Source organism: Numenius arquata, chromosome 2, assembly GCF_964106895.1.
Source record: "Numenius arquata chromosome 2, bNumArq3.hap1.1, whole genome shotgun sequence".
Classification (NCBI taxonomy): Eukaryota; Metazoa; Chordata; class Aves; order Charadriiformes; family Scolopacidae; genus Numenius; species Numenius arquata.
The window spans coordinates 21,560,582-21,576,508 of NC_133577.1; the positions used below are offsets into that span (position 1 = coordinate 21,560,582).

General features: G+C 38.1%; 1 protein-coding gene across 2 annotated transcripts in view; it reads right to left on the reverse strand.

The window, feature by feature from the left end:
- COG2 (component of oligomeric golgi complex 2) overlaps positions 1-15,927 on the reverse strand; it is a 29,968-nt gene that overhangs the window by 10,623 nt on the left and 3,418 nt on the right. For both annotated transcript variants that reach the window (XM_074168478.1, XM_074168479.1), the window contains exons 5-11: positions 15,679-15,782; positions 14,121-14,229; positions 12,791-12,970; positions 9,965-10,089; positions 8,605-8,731; positions 3,371-3,510; positions 100-161 (exon numbers count right to left, since the gene is read on the reverse strand). In XM_074168478.1, the coding sequence (XP_074024579.1) occupies positions 100-161; positions 3,371-3,510; positions 8,605-8,731; positions 9,965-10,089; positions 12,791-12,970; positions 14,121-14,229; positions 15,679-15,782 (847 nt within the window). The remainder of the gene's footprint in view (positions 1-99; positions 162-3,370; positions 3,511-8,604; positions 8,732-9,964; positions 10,090-12,790; positions 12,971-14,120; positions 14,230-15,678; positions 15,783-15,927) is intronic.

The window sequence follows — 15,927 nt, forward strand, 5'->3', positions numbered from 1 at the left end:
ATGTGACTAAATACTCAACAGATAAACAGTAAGCACTGCTATTTATTTACCACTGATTCCTTCACAACAGAGAAATTAATTTTTGCAATAAAAGTTTACCTGGTGCCTCCTCTAGTGTATCTGAAAGTGCTTCTTCTAAGGCCCCTGCTATTTCTCTGAATCTGAGAGACAGAAAATTTTTGAACGTTACAATTCAACAGTTGCTTAAATCGATGCCTAAACATTTTTTCAATGTTTATTTAATGTTAGTTCAATGTGCTATCAATGCACATACACAGATTTTAAATGTGGGGTTATTTCTGCCAAATATAAATTGGGATATAAACCAGACCAACATTCAAACACTTGAAAGAAAACCTTTGATATTTTACAGGCAGATATGAAGCTTATACTTTGGGAAATTATTAAAGTCAGAGTTGCAAACATTATCAAAATGATAGCTCATGGAGTGTCAACTCCTCAGCTCTTTCGAGGAGTGAAGTTTTTTGTTTTGTTACTGTTTTTAAACTAAAAGTGCACACTTTGTCTCATACTTGCTTTAGCTGACCTTCAGATATGTCAGGGGACATTGGAGGCTTCAGCTTTCTACATGTTTGTCAATGAACAGTGGCATAAGGTTCTGCAAACAATTCTGTACCTGATAAAAATCAATAGTTCCTCATGGGATGCCTTGACTCCCTTTTTTAAAAATTCACCCTTCAAAAAAGTACAAAAAAAAAATTGCACCCACACATCCCCAATTTTTTAGGTATAACAGCAAAGTTAATATTAAAACCTCTGGTACTTTTCCATATTTAAAGCATATTGGATAAATACCATAGCATTTCCCTCATCTAAAAATTATCAAGCAAGAACTGCAGGAAATTCTTCTTTAACCAGGTTTTTCCTCTAAATGCTGAAACATAGCTATCACTTTAAGCTTCTCTATAGAAAGTTTTCTTGCCATTGGTTTCCCCTTTCTCGCTTTTATGTGCATCATAGTAACTCTCTAAGTCTTTCTATCAAACTTACTAATTATGAACTTTTAGGGCTTCTCTTAAAGCCTCTTAACTGGCATTTCCAGATCAGAATAGGAGCCCACCTTGCTTTTCTTGTTCAAACTCCTAATGGACTAGATGCATGCTTAGCAACTAAACATATTGTAGAAATATTTGTGAAACGGCTTCAAACCCTTAGTCCCATCTGTGCACCGCTTCCACCAACAAAGCAATGTCTTTTAAATCTTATGGTGAAAAGTATTAGGGAACTGAATCAGATTTTTAACAATGACGTAATTTTTGCTGATTGTTTCTTACATCGGAAAAAAATTTCCCCAACATGGGGTTCACTACAGCTCGAATGGCAAGGGAAAGAGTTACTGGGGCGGCTTGTGCCAGCACTGCTACAGAACAAACGCCTGTATGTCCATCTGTTCCTCAAAGGATCGCTTGTAAAGGCTTTAGTGAGGGCTGATTGTTCTGGGCAAATTCTGTAATTGAAAAAAGAAAAAACCCAGCAATCTGAACTATAGATGCCGTAGTGTGAGATAACACTTCAATTAAAACCCCATATGACTTAAGGATATTAACATACATCAAAAAATAAAGCATCCTTGATATATATATATATAATGAATATGACGTATTATTTTCACAGTTGTGCACTAAAGAATTCACGGGCGCTTCCAAAAGCTATCAAATTATTCCAATATATAGGAATAATATGGTGAAAGATGAACCAGCTGCTGTTATTGAATCATTTATCAAAATAGTGCACTATTTAGATTTACAGTAATCTTGGATTAAAGGAAAATTATTTTTTTGAAAGTTTTTTTAATCAAAGCTGAAAATACTTAATGGGAAAGAACATTTTGGAACAGAAAGAATATGCTGAAGCTCCATTTCAATTTTATGAGCAAGAGTGTCAAAGTTTGATCAAGTGGTCACTTATTAGAAAAGTTGCACTTTCAAACAAAAGGGGCAGACTCACAGACCTATTAACGATACGCATCTGTTAAAAGCTTTATAATGGCTATAGTTCCATGGACACTTTTAGTCAGCGCACTCAGCACTGCTACTGTAGCGAGTACTCTTGCCCTTTCCCTTGGGCCAGCATGAATATTTGTACAGTTAAGTGGTTTGGAGAAATTGATTGGACTTGAAAGTTGACCTTTTTTTGCTAAAGGTAACAGATCCTTATATTGGTTCACTACACAGCTGCAGGAACGCTTGTGCAAGCAAAAACCCAAAGACCTTTCTCCCAGCCCCATGCTCCTGTCACTTATATTACCTCCAGCACTCCTAAGATTGCTGGATGGAATCTGTCAGCAGCAATATAGATTTATCCTGAATTAAGGAAACTGTACAAATGTGGCTATGGTTGTACTGTTATTGCCAGTTATAGAATCATGCAATTAAAGTGATCTAAGTTAAAAATAAACACCAATTTCTCTCCCCTGTTAGGTTTTCTTTTGTTGTTGTTTGGTTGGTTTTTTGTTTTGTTGTTTTTCACCCTCAGAAGGTTTTGTACTTGGTACAAAGACAGATCACTCACAGCACACTTGAGTCATAGCAGACTTCATCAACTGTTCTCTTTCTTGCCTGGAGGCTTGCTATCCAGCCCTAAAATCAGATACATAGACTACACTTTCTAAAAATATGATTTTACATCCTATTTTGTTCCTTTCACTAAAATCCTAGCATTACTGGAATTAAAATGGGGCTTTCCTGGGTCTCTTGGCTCTCTTCTAGCTGCAAGATCTGTAAAAGGTAATAATACAGGTATATCAGACCTGTTGGAAGAGTAAGCTAAAACTTATTACTTAGCTCCTCAGGAAAAGGGAATAGTAGGGCAATCTTTGGGAAGGCACTGCTGTGAGACTCAGCACTTTACAGAGTACTCATAGTATCCTGTGAGATAAAAAGGATGTCAGAAACACAGCTAGATCTGGAAAAGCTACAAGTTGTCAAGTCCTTTAATTCCCTATTTCTAAGAAGAAGGACTTCCTCCCTCATAGTAAGTATTCCTCTGGATTTGCACAAGTAGCATCCTTCAACATACAGTTTAGTTCCAGCGGCACTGGAGAAAAACAATTTGAAACAAGATTTCAAGACTTATCTAGATCTTTTCCTCAAAGTCTAATGAGTCGCATATCAAATTCAGTGTAACAATAACACAGTACACATTGAAGAGTAGCTGGCTGTGATTTTGCTAAACTGTTGAAAGACATATAAAACAGTTGACTTAGTAATTAAATTCTTAGTTTGACTTCCACTATGATGTATTGACAAGTGAAACTTTGAACAATGAGGAGGTCTGACCCTAAGCCAGATTATCTTGCTGTGATTGAACACTACTTTTGTAAGAGTGAACAAAAAAAATGTATACTAACCGTATTTGAAAATATACAGGCAAATTCCATTTGTTGTTAAAGCTGTGGTAAGAGGGATGAGATCTTAACCGCTTCACGCTGGCCTGGGAGCCACACTGTCGTTCAAATTTCCGCACAAAATCCATACTAGTAGTGTACTTCTGTAGAAAGAAAATTAGCATTTTGATCACACACAGGGTCCCAGCAAACAGGGGACACCACCACCCATTCAGCAGAACTCTTGTATCACACTACAGTTAAGCTCGAGGTTCAGAATGGGCTGATGCTGCCCCATCACCTAATCATACAAGGCTATAATTCTGGATTGCAGTGAAACCAAAAGCAATTAACTAGTAGGTGTTATCCTATGATAAGAAAAGTTAGCACAGGACACTTCAAAAAGTATAAAATTTTCCAAGTACCCTGAACAAGAAGAATTCATCAGAGATGCATCAGTATTTCTGAGCTGAATCACTGGGGTGGAACAACAGTGCTGCACAGTACTAAGAACAGTCTCAATCACAGGAGATAAAGGGATACAACAAATATAAATAGTCATGAACAAAAAACAAAACCCAGAAGTACACATAAGCAAACACACATGAGAATAAAAGCATGATATGTTTTGCTTTTATATAGGACCTGTATTACAGGGATTTCTAGAACTGCTTTTCTAAAAATATGCTTTGCAAATACCAAATATTTGCAGAAGAACTTTAAACAATTTCAGGTAAACTACATTTATCTAGTGTATACTTCTAGTAAGATGTTTACGAATGGTATTAAATCAGTTGCAAGCAAAGAGAAATTAAATTAATCCTCAAACACACTGTGGGCTTACTTTCAGCAGTAACTTATTAACACCCAGAAAATAATGAAATAATAAATGAAACCACACACAAAGCAGAAATCTGAACACTTAAGCAAAAACCAGAAGGAAAACAGTGCATAAAAATGTTATTTCACACAAAACAGACACTGCTAACAGAATACAAAGGTTATGTAAATCAATTTAAAATCAAAATACAGCTACAGTTGAAATCTACCTCTCTGCAATGATAAACAGTTTGGCTTATGTGCAAATTTCTTCTATAAAAAAAAAAAAAATCAGCCATAAAACCTATCACATATGCTCATTAAGCCACTGCAGAATTAACAAAATAAGCCTGACTGAATCTCTCGGTGCTTCTGGCTCCCTTGCAGTAAGAACAGCAGCAAGACTGTAGCAACAAGGCTTTTACCACACCCCAGAGCGCTACAAGAGTGATGTGATTTTGCCTCTTCCAAACTGTAAGACATTTTCAGGAGAAGCTCCCGAGTTGCTGCTTACAGGTTCTGCTCTCAGAAACTCTCCTGCGTCCACAGAATATGCGCTGGGAGGTGATTTGAGACAGCCAGTATGGCTTCACCAAGGGCAAGTCCTGCCTGACCAACCTTGTGGCCTTCTATGATGGAGTGACTACATCAGCAGACAAGGGAAAAGCTAAGAATGTCATCTATCCAGACTCCTGTAAGGCCTTTGACATGGTCCACCACAACATCCTTCTCTATAAGTTGGAGAGTTATGGATTTGATGGGTGGACTGTTTGGTGGGTGAGGAATTGGTGGTATGGTTGCATCCAGAGGGTCAATAGCTCAATGTCCAGATGGAGATCTCTGAGAAGTGGAGTCCCTCAGGGGTTGGTATTAGGACCAGTACTGTTTACTACCTTCATCAATGACACAGACAGTGAGATCAAGTGCACACTCAGCAAGTTCCTGAGGAACAGGATTCCATCCAGAGAACGGACACGCTTGAGAAGTTGGCCCACGTGAACCTCATGCGGTTCAACAAGGACAAGTGCAGGGTCCTGCACGTGGGTCACAGCAACCCCCAGTACCCATACACGCTGGGGGATGAAGGGGTTGAGAGCAGCCCTGCCAAGAAGGACTTGGGAGTACTGGTGGATGAAAAGCCGGACACGAGCCAACAATGTGCACTGGCAGCCCAGAAAGCCAACTGTATCCTGGGCTACATCAAAAGAAGTGTGGCCAGCAGGTTGAGGGAGGTGATTCTGCCCCTCTACTCCGCTCTGGTGAGATCCCACCTGGAGTACTGTGTCCAGCTCTGGAGCCCTCAGCACAGAAAAGACATGGACATGGAGGAGTGGGTCCAAAGGAGGGCCACAAAAATGATCAGAGGGATGGAAAAACCTCTCCTATGAAGAAAGGCTGAGAGTTGGGGTTGTTCAGGAGAAGCTGGAGTTGTTCAGGAGAAACTGGAGAAGAGAAGGGTCTGGGGAGACCTTATTGCAACCTTTCAGTACTTAAAGGGGGCTTATAAGAAAGATGGGAACAAACTTCTTAGCAGGGCCTGCTGTGATAGGACAAGGGGTAATGGCTTTAAACTAAAAGAGGGTAGATTTAGACTAGATAGAAGGAGGACATTTTTTATGGTGAGGGTGGTGAAACACTGGAACAGGTTGCTCAGAGAGGTGGTAGATGCCCCATGCCTGGAAACGTTCAAGATCAGGTTGGACGGGGCTTTAAGCAACCTTATCTAGTTGAAGATGTCCCTGCTGATTGCAGAGGGAGTTGGACTTAGATGAACTTTAATGGTCCCTTCCAACCTAAACTATTCTATGCATGGGCATGGTTTTGTGTTCCATATCTCAGTAAGCACATAACTTTCTGTTACAGGTATAATTACAGCATATTTTTCTTGTGACATGGCAGCTTCAGTCTGACAAGATGTTATTCTGGAAACTGCACACAAAAGCTTTTAGGTAACTTTTCTCCCACCATGGCTGTATTTATAACACAATGGAACCGTAAAAGGGATGGGAGTTAAATCCAGAATCCACAGTAGTGCTCTTTCAGGCATCCTTTTTTAGACAATAAACCAAGCACTGTAAAAAGGCAAACAAGCCATTAATGCTCTGCTACCTTAAGTATTAGTCAGAGATATAAACCAAACACTCTGAAAAGACCTACCACTTTCAAAATAGAAGACAACTCAAGAGACATTTAACTAGTTATCGATAACATTACATCCAAGAGAGGGAACTAACTTTAAGATTGGTTCACATTTCGGCTTCTAGGATTGGATTGTTGATTGCACAAAGTTATTTAAAAGAAGCTGAAGTGGGAAACAAAATGGAGCAATTTTCAAACAGAGGAATCTAAACTTAACAGTCTCGAATGTTTAGGGATAAAAGTAGTACTCTTTTCAAGTGACTGTAAATCTACAAATCTGGCTCAGAAATAAGGGCATGACAACTTGAAACATTTTTTTAAAAAAAACTCATCTCTACACAAGTAAATAGTTATTTTAACATACATGCTTAACAGTGCCGGTCTGATTTTTACAGGATTTTAAAAAATGTTTTTCCATCCCCCTCCTCTACATCTAAAAAACCTCCTAACAGATAGTATTGCATATTCAAACTTTTCAGCATGAAACCTATACATACACAAACAAACCCGGAGAAAAAGTCTTTTCTGGATTTCTATCAACCTAGAAAACAGAGATAGAAGATTACTGTCTAAGATCTGTGTTGCATTACTTGGATTATCAGCAGTGCAGAAACCATTCTCAAGGCTTAGAATCTAACACACACACCCCACCCCCCCCTTTTAATTCAGAATTACTCCTATTAGTCTTTAGGTAGCCATAACAGCATTTTTACACTTGGCATTTCAACTTTATGCCAATGTTAATGATTTAGACTCTGAGTCACTTTAGTCAAAAGCAGTCTGGAAAGTACTTTAGACTTACTACATGATTTACTTGAAAGTCATGGCAGGGGGTTATGGTTTTATTTTTGTTTTTTAAAATAAACGCAATGTCACTGTTGGTCAACATCAGCTTAATATAAGATGACACCATTTTAGAACTAGTTCATTTAAAACAGCCTACCCATCTCTTCTGAAATTAAAACACATTCTTGTGCAAACCCATCAGCACAGACACAGAAGTCCAGCATGGCTCTCAATTTGCTGTAAGTAGGGCGTTAGGTGAAAGCTTGAATGACTGAAACTTTATGGGAAACTAAGTAGTCTCACAGGGAAGGGGGAACACCCTATAGTGTCATTTGCACAGCACCACAACTTTCTTCAACATACATTTCATTTGCTTCTTATTCAGAGCCAGCCCTGCAAACATTCACTGTCACGCTTGCCTGCCTTCAATTATTCAACGTATCTGTATGAAAGAGATCTTAAATTCCAATAAAAATGTAAGTATTTAGTAAAAGCAGTTTTTGAAGAATCATTTGCCTTATAAACCCCCATCAGCAATCCAACACTTCCCCAAGTCATTTGTCCTGATCTGCCTACTATGCCTTCCTTCAGACAATTATCATTGCCTGACATCCCCATCTTGAAAATAAAATGTTTCATACACATCGTAAGTCAAGTTGCAAGGAAGAAAAAATATCCAAATATATAAGCAATCATAGTTAAATATAAGACAGGCAGAACATGAAGAAAAGCGGAAAGCTCGTATTTTCTACTCATGACATACTAATAAAGTACTGCCAGAGCCAATCCTCATACTCATTCTCAGACCAAGAAATCTGTTTCATCATTAGTAAAAGATGATCTTTCAGATACAGAGCAGCACTGCTAATGATGAAAATACAAGTGACAAGTACCTTAAAGTAATTTTATAACATAAGCTTCCTTCATAATTGATTGTGATACCAGTGAAAATACTTTTTATGTTCTAAACCTTATCACACTGCCTCTAAGTATTTTTATTTCTTTTAGTTAACTTGGGTTTTTTTCTAATCACAACATAACCTGCAGTACTGAAAGAGCGCTTGCTAAAAACAAGCAAGTAAAACAAAGAATTTTTTTTAACTTTCCCATAGTATAGGATAAGTTGTAACACAGGTATTGAATTAACATGACAGCCCTTCCTATACAGAAGTCCCAGTCTTGGGTGAACTTTGGGGTCACCCACTCCTGCCTTCGTTTATACTGCAATTCTACAACTAAGAAAGAAAATCCACTCCTAAAACAAATACTAAACCCAAATTCATATGACTAAATGGCTTCCAATAACTTCTGTTTGAGCTTTCCTGAAAAACTTGAGGGGAGAATTAGTTACTATGAAAATTAAATCAAGTGATTTGAGATAACCTCCTCTTCCGAGCCATGCAATAACATGAATTTACACAAAAGCAGCAGGGAAAAAAAGCTAGGGAACGTGACTCATTCAATTCTTGTGTGTGTCAAAGGAATCATAAATGGAAAAAATTAAAATTAATTACCTCATGAAACACATCTGGGTTTCCAGGGTTAAACAGTGATGGCAATTTCTCTTCTAAACCGTGTACTATTTCTGGCCACACTGAATTCACTAAGAAGTCATATCCAGGAACAATATCTGCTTTTTCACTGAAATAAAATTGCAATTATTCCATGGTCATATTTTACCACAAGGCTTCTATTTGGAGGTAGGGGTAACTAAAAAGACATGCACTGCATTGGACAAAACACAATTCAGGGATTTTTACATAGGTATTAATTCTTCCTTCCAGATTTCATATTTGATCCCACAGTCTCATCAAACACAAGGTATTTTTTATAACTCTCAAAGTGTTCTAAAATTTTATCAGTTACATATTTTGCAAGTGTGTTCTGGAAAATAAGTACATTTCAGCTGAGAACTCCTATTCTTACCTGTATATTTCAAGTTTTAACAACTCCAAACTTCAAAGAGGTACCAAGTAGGAGGAATAAGACTAATGCAATGGAAAGAAGCAAAACTTCTTCATAATTGTTCCAAGCTGTATTTATACATGATATTGTGCTTCGAAGCAAAAGATTAAAAGGCACCTTGATTATGAAAATTTATAAATTGAGAGCAGAAGAGATACAAGCATTTAATTCCAGTTCAATACACCACAGTACAAAGTAGAAACATTCCATTATTAAGAAAAAAGATTAAAACTTGCTGACGGATTAAAAGAATTGAAACGTTAGTAAAACTTAGGATCCATAAAAAGCTCAGCAATGGATGACTAATTAGAAAAGTAATTCTGCAGTCCCTAGGGGCTACATCCATAGTTTTGCTAATTACAGCAGTCTACTACATTAACCAGCCTGCAAACAGATGAATAAGTGGATACAATTCAGTAGACCTGAATTATTTAAACTTCAAAACAGGCTATTTAATTGCATAAGGAATTAAGCACTTTTTCAAAAGACAGTGGAAGCACTACACAAATCAATTAAACCTGTAGTTCCAGTACATGCAATAAATCAGTCAAACCTCTGGGGATCATCCCCACTTTTCTGATGTACACTAACAACCCAACTTTTGAACTTATATTTTAAAATAGCTTTATTACGTCCTCCTCCTTGAATGAAGTGTACAACCACGTTTCATGGATTAAAGTATTCTCTTTCCCTTCTCTGAAGGTCTAGGCCGCAGCAGCAAGTAAGTTTGTTCACGGTTTTGTTTTGAAAAAACACAGACATGAGGGAGAAATCAAACTTGACTATGAATCTTCAGGAAAGGCCAGGTAAGTCGTTTGCGCATGGAAGCTAATTATGAGAAACACTTCAAAAGAATATGATATTTGCTGTAACTTCAGTGCAACCAAAAGAAACCTCCAAGATATCTACCTTGAAATAGCTCCTCCTGTTACTTCACGCAAGAGACGGCAATGATGAGGAACAAACTCCAATAGTTTATTGTACATAGCCTGAAGGCCATTAGGATGAGACTGAACGTACTGCTCCACAATCACCTGCCAGGAAGGGTTCAATGTTAAATGTCAGAAAAGTGAATATGAAATACTGTAATGCAAAACTCACAGTCTATTCACTCAAAACTCCTAACACTATAAACCCAAATATTGGGATAGTCACTACATTAGTATTTTATATTATAGTTTCCAAGTATAACTTGCCAGCTTGAATTACTACTTCCTTTAATGCACCACTCTAACTGGCAAGATTGGCCACAAGAATGGGAATGAGCTCTTTGCTTTTAGATGTTAGCCACCATGTTTGGCCTCCCACCCACTGCACACATCACTGTCCCCCGAAGCAGCCTGTGAAGTTAAACATGTGACTGGCAAAAGCTAATCAAACCTCAGAATAAAGTAAAAAAAATCTTCTAAATTTAGACCTTGTTGGTCCAATCCCAAATGCAGGTAAGCCAATAGCCAAGAATTTTCTGTGACAATGCTAAGCCTTTAACACTGCTAGCAAAGCACTTTGTCAGGACAGTACCTTATATCCAATAAAAAGGGATAATCTCTGCCACAAAAAGAGGGCAGACAGTAGTTAGACAATACAGGAAAAGAAAAATAGCTTATATTTCTTGGTATCCTTCCAGCTGTCTGAACACTTTTGCCTCTTGCTACATAAACAAGCAGAACAGTGCAGAAGTGGAGAAAGAAAAGATACTGAGAAAACTGAGAGCATTAGCAAGCATCCAAAGGAAGTCTGTCCTTAAGGGGAGAGGCCACTACTGTCCGACTCCCTCTCCCATCCAAAAAGCCAGTAGCTGGCTTTGCTTTGTAAATCTGTGTGCATAAAAAGTAAATCCAGAATAATTTTAAATGTTTCATTTCCAACAACAGCAAACATACCACTGTTTGTCTTTCTGTCGGTTTCTCACACCCCCGACAATGACATACAGCTCAGATGTTACCAGATATACTATTCTTTCACAGGGAAAGGAAAGGTAACAATTCCATCTCTTGGTTGCTGAGTGAAAAAAAGGTAATTTCTTTTCCCTGTATTGATTTAGAAGAACAAGTCCCTTAGCAAAAGTTATACAGATTAACTCTTCACTTGCCTTGGTTGGGAATACCATAGCAAATGGCCACTAAATGGAAAAAGGAAGCAAATACCTTAAGGTCACTTCTGCATTTGTGTTCAGAAAGACACATTTAGTGTAAGAAAAAGCGACTGTAGTATTGCCTACAGAAACTTATTTGATACTTCTAGAAACAATGTTCACATTGCTTTTATAGGTCTTAATAAAAGTGTTAGCTCTATACTGTAAGTGGTCTCATTTTTTTTTTGTAAAACAGCAGTAGAGAACAAAGTGTTTTAAATATGCTGAAAGCAGAAAAGGGTACCTCGCATCATCACACGCCTCTCATGGTTTACTGAGCAAAGAGAATGTTATTAAATATCTCAATTTAAAGAGTAATGGCAGTAAAAGACCATCTTCACAGTAAAGGGAAAGATCGTCAATAGCATAATTTGGAACTCAAAGCCACTGAAAATTGCTATGTATTACAAAGGCACCAATGAAGGGAAGCTCTATGCTGCCTTCTATTACATGCATAAATTCAAGCAAGTGTATATTCGCAATCGCCAAGGCAGCTCTTCTACTTTGTATTTTTTCCTCCCCAGAGCAGCAGGAGCAGGAAAACTAATATTGCTGAAAGACTCATAACACTAGTTTTAGAACAACAACTTTATAAACTGGGCCAGTGCCAGGGCTAACTTCTTCCTTAAGGACAGGGAATTTAATGCATTTATGAAATACTCTGACAATATAGTGAAAGTAAGATAAACTTCCTGTAGGTGTGCCTACATACAAGAAAAATCAAGCAAAATTGACTGACTTTCTGACTGCTACAGTATTGTGGCAGGTTACTGTCTGGGGGCTTTTTGGAGTAATTACATTATCATCAACCACAACAAAAAGAAAAAAAAGTACCGTAGACTAGTCACCAACTGTTCAAGCCAGAAGAAGTGGTAAGAACAAACAGTGCCACAAAAAGGTATGGAATCATTTTACAGGTAGCAGCAAAAGTTGCAGAGTCAAGAGAACTAGCAGAAAGTCCCCTAATTTCAGAAAATCCAATCAGCACTTTGTGATTGGTCCAACTTGTTACTGTAAGCTGATGTCCTACTAAAATCAGTTTCTTATGAATTGAGAGACTGTCCATCCGATACATTTTCCCACCAGACAACAGCAAGTGCTTCCCAAACAAATGCTTGTTCCTGCTGCTGCTAAAGTCCTGGTACAGATGGGAACTGCAGAAACTGCTTCCTCATACAATGTGCACAAAAGGAGATTGCACCAAGAACTATTTGTGCTGCATTTGCCTGCTACTGAGACAGCCAGGAAGAAAAGCAAACCCCAGATCTGATCCAATTCCCACAGATGTAATTCCAGAAAAAAAATGGATTTTACTCCAGTCATATGCTTGGTTTAAGGTTGGTTTTTTTTTGGATTCCTCACCCCAAGAGAAACATAGGTGAGAAAAAGAATTCCCACTAGATGTAACCTGAAATTGGTGACAGGCAGATAGAGAATTCCTACACCCACAACAAATAAATTGACCTTGTATTGGGGCTTAGTTCTCCTGCTCTCTACACAAAGGCATCCTGAAGCTGCTAAAGAAAGCCGGAGGTTAACAGGAAAAATAAGCACATTCAACTATCAACCCATTTTCTTAGGATTCTTGATTTTTATCTTACCTCATCTATATAAGGTTTTACAAGCACTTGACCAACTAATGCCTCTGCATCTCGTGTTTTGTCAATTGTTGCGTAAGTGCGAAGACAGTGACGTATTATGTCAACATTTGAAGTCTGAAGGCCTTCCAAGAGCAGCCCTTCCAGAGACTGCTGCAACATAGCTGTTATTCCAGCTATACGCTATGAAAAGAAACAAAATACAATAATAAAAAAACAAAAGCAAAGCCTTGCCACTGTGGCTGAAGAAAATTTTTCCAGAAATACCTAATTGAGCTTTCCAGTATCATTTGAAAGGTGCATAAGTTTTGATAACTGTCAGCATTAAATGAACATTAACATAAGTTTAATGGATTACTGATGCTATTTAACACAGTATTTATTGTAATAAGGTTAAAAGGCAATTATTTTCCTCTATATGTTGTAGGTTATGCAGTAACTTATCTAAGGTCCCCTTTATCCTGAAAAAATAGGTTAACAATTGTTCCTTGTTCAACTGAACCACTAGGTGTGATAATACACGAAAGCTTCACAATAAGTCACCCTGGATAACAACTGTGGCGTTTACCCCACCACTGTCAAAAACTAAAACGATAGTGTGTTCCCAGCACTACTTGTCAAATTACCACAAACCAAAGACATTGAGTGACACTTTGGGGTGGGAAGGGGGAAAGCCATGCCACTAGATTCCTTCTGGCTTCTGCCAAACGGCTGCTTCAGTCAACATATACTCTCCCATTTCCTAACCATTTTTCCTCATGTCCTGCAACTAGCTACCTTTAAGCACCAGTCTTCATTTGTTTCCTATCTCCAATGAATAAGACAGAAGAAAAAAAAAAAAGGTCATCTTTTACAGTAGGCAGCTATTACAAACAGGGTATTAGGGAGAGTAGCCTACCAGCCTCATCAGCCACAGTTAGGCAACAAATTTCACCAAAAGACAAAGTTGAATATATTCAAGCCAGCCACTTTGTAGGCACATTCCATTTATATTCTCGTTTCTGCACTGCAGCTAACAAAACCAACACAAATCTCAAGAACTAGACTTTAATAACAGCAGGCAGACAAACTGCAAGCTACATTAGGCTGACAAAAATGTCTGTCGTATTTCCTACTCTTATTCTAAGTAATTTATCCTAAAGAAATTAGCAAACAAAGCACAAACTGTCAGAAGAAGCAATACTTCTAGTCAACTGATAAAAATGACCTTTTGAAACTCATTTCCCCCCCATAAATTAACTCAATAAAACTGTGAAAATAGGCATTTGTCTTCCAATTATATTGGTTTTGCTGGATCCTACGAGTGTTAAACTGGCTATCGTGCAATACTTACTGGTCTCACTTTGTCCAAAAGGGGCATTCCTTTGCTTTGTACTGCATGAAATTGTAGTTGATTAAATTCTGTGGCAATTCTCTCTAAAACCTGCCCAGTTAAAAGTGGGCTAGAAGAAAGATGATACAAAGTGAGAACACACAGTTAGATCCTTTCAAATCAACTCACTTTCATCTGCAGCAGATAGATAATGCTCTTCCCAATTTTTGTGGTTTAATCTAAATATTTGGAATTATTACAACAATTATTGCAATCTGCAATAGTAATCTGGAAAGACCACACGATTAGAGTTGTTTTGAAGCTACTAAGATATGAAGTGGGTGAAGTAGAAGCTGAGAGGAACATAAGAAGCTGCCTCAGCAGAACTGTTTTCTGTATGGTAGTGCTGCTTATTGTCACATGAAAAGGCAGCCTTACAGTTCATACTGCAGGAAGTGCTCTTCACCATCCAGGTTTGTTTCTTATTTCCCCGTTTCTGTCATGTGGTAAAAGGAATGACAGCTATCTCTACAGAGACATTCCTACCCTTCTCAGGTCTATATAATTAGCCAAGTTTTCAGCCACTCGAGTACAATCTTGCTTCAAAATATGATTCTGCAAAGTGCCTCACCCTGACTGAAAACATTTTCATATGCTTTGTCCCTCTAGGTATCAGCTTACTCTTCTGTCTACCTCCCCTAACTCACTACAATGTTATGCAGTGCAGTAAACTGAAGAGACAGTCTCACGTTCAAACAGGTTCAAGAAATTGTCTTTTTCCTCCAGCACAATTTGCACTTGCATCCCAGTCAATTATTTCAAGCACATAGCTGGTACCTTAGTTCCAAAACTGGCTGAAAGACATCTTCCATCCCTCAGCAAAGGCACAGGGAGAAGACACTTTCCATAAACCTTGCAAGTCTGACTGGAATTGGTCACAAACTTTCCTTCTGTTTCCTTTCCTGTTGCCCCGGGAAGTTGTGGATGCCCCATCCCTGGAAGTGTGCAAGGCCAGGTTGGAGGGGGCTTTGAGCAACCTGCTCTAGTGGAGGTGTCCCTGCCCATGGCAGGGGGTTGGAACTCAATCTTTAAGGTCCCTTCCAACTCTAGCCATTCTATGATTCTATGATTCTGCCAGAAGTATGACATGTGTGGCTTGCCTGCCTCAGACTGTTCTTGCAGCAGCCCTTTCAGTTATACATATGCAGGGAAAACAAAAAGAGCTATTTTCCATTTTAATTCCAAATTATATTGAAATAAACTGTACTGTAGAGAGTATTTCAGACATGACAGGATTGTGACTTCCAAGAAGAAAAAATAAAATTATTGCATGCAAGCTTCAAAGAGCACACTTTTACTGAAAGCACTACAAGTAATTCAAAACTTTGGAGGCTAAGTTACATGTTCTGTGAATGACCAGTTTGGAGAAGACTAAACCTAAAAAAATACTGAAATAACAGTTGCTTGTTAAATTTCTAAAGATATATCCTAATGTTTGTTAATTCATCTACACCAATACAGTGAAATTAAGTTAGTCCCATTAATTACAAACAAACCCAAACATTTACATATTATTTACCTGTTTCCCTCTAATGAGGACAACTCTTTAGTGCCTTGGGAATGTAGAATCTTCTCAATTTTCTCAACAGACTGAATAACATGAATAAGTCTCAAGACACACACCTGTAATTAAAGAAAGATTTTTCATGTCTGACCGCAATCCCAATGTACATTACCTAACAACCCTGAAGACATTTTGGATGGTTTTTTCTATCTCCTACTGTTAAGTTCTCTTCCTCCACCTTAATACTTGAGTCGTGTCTCAGTT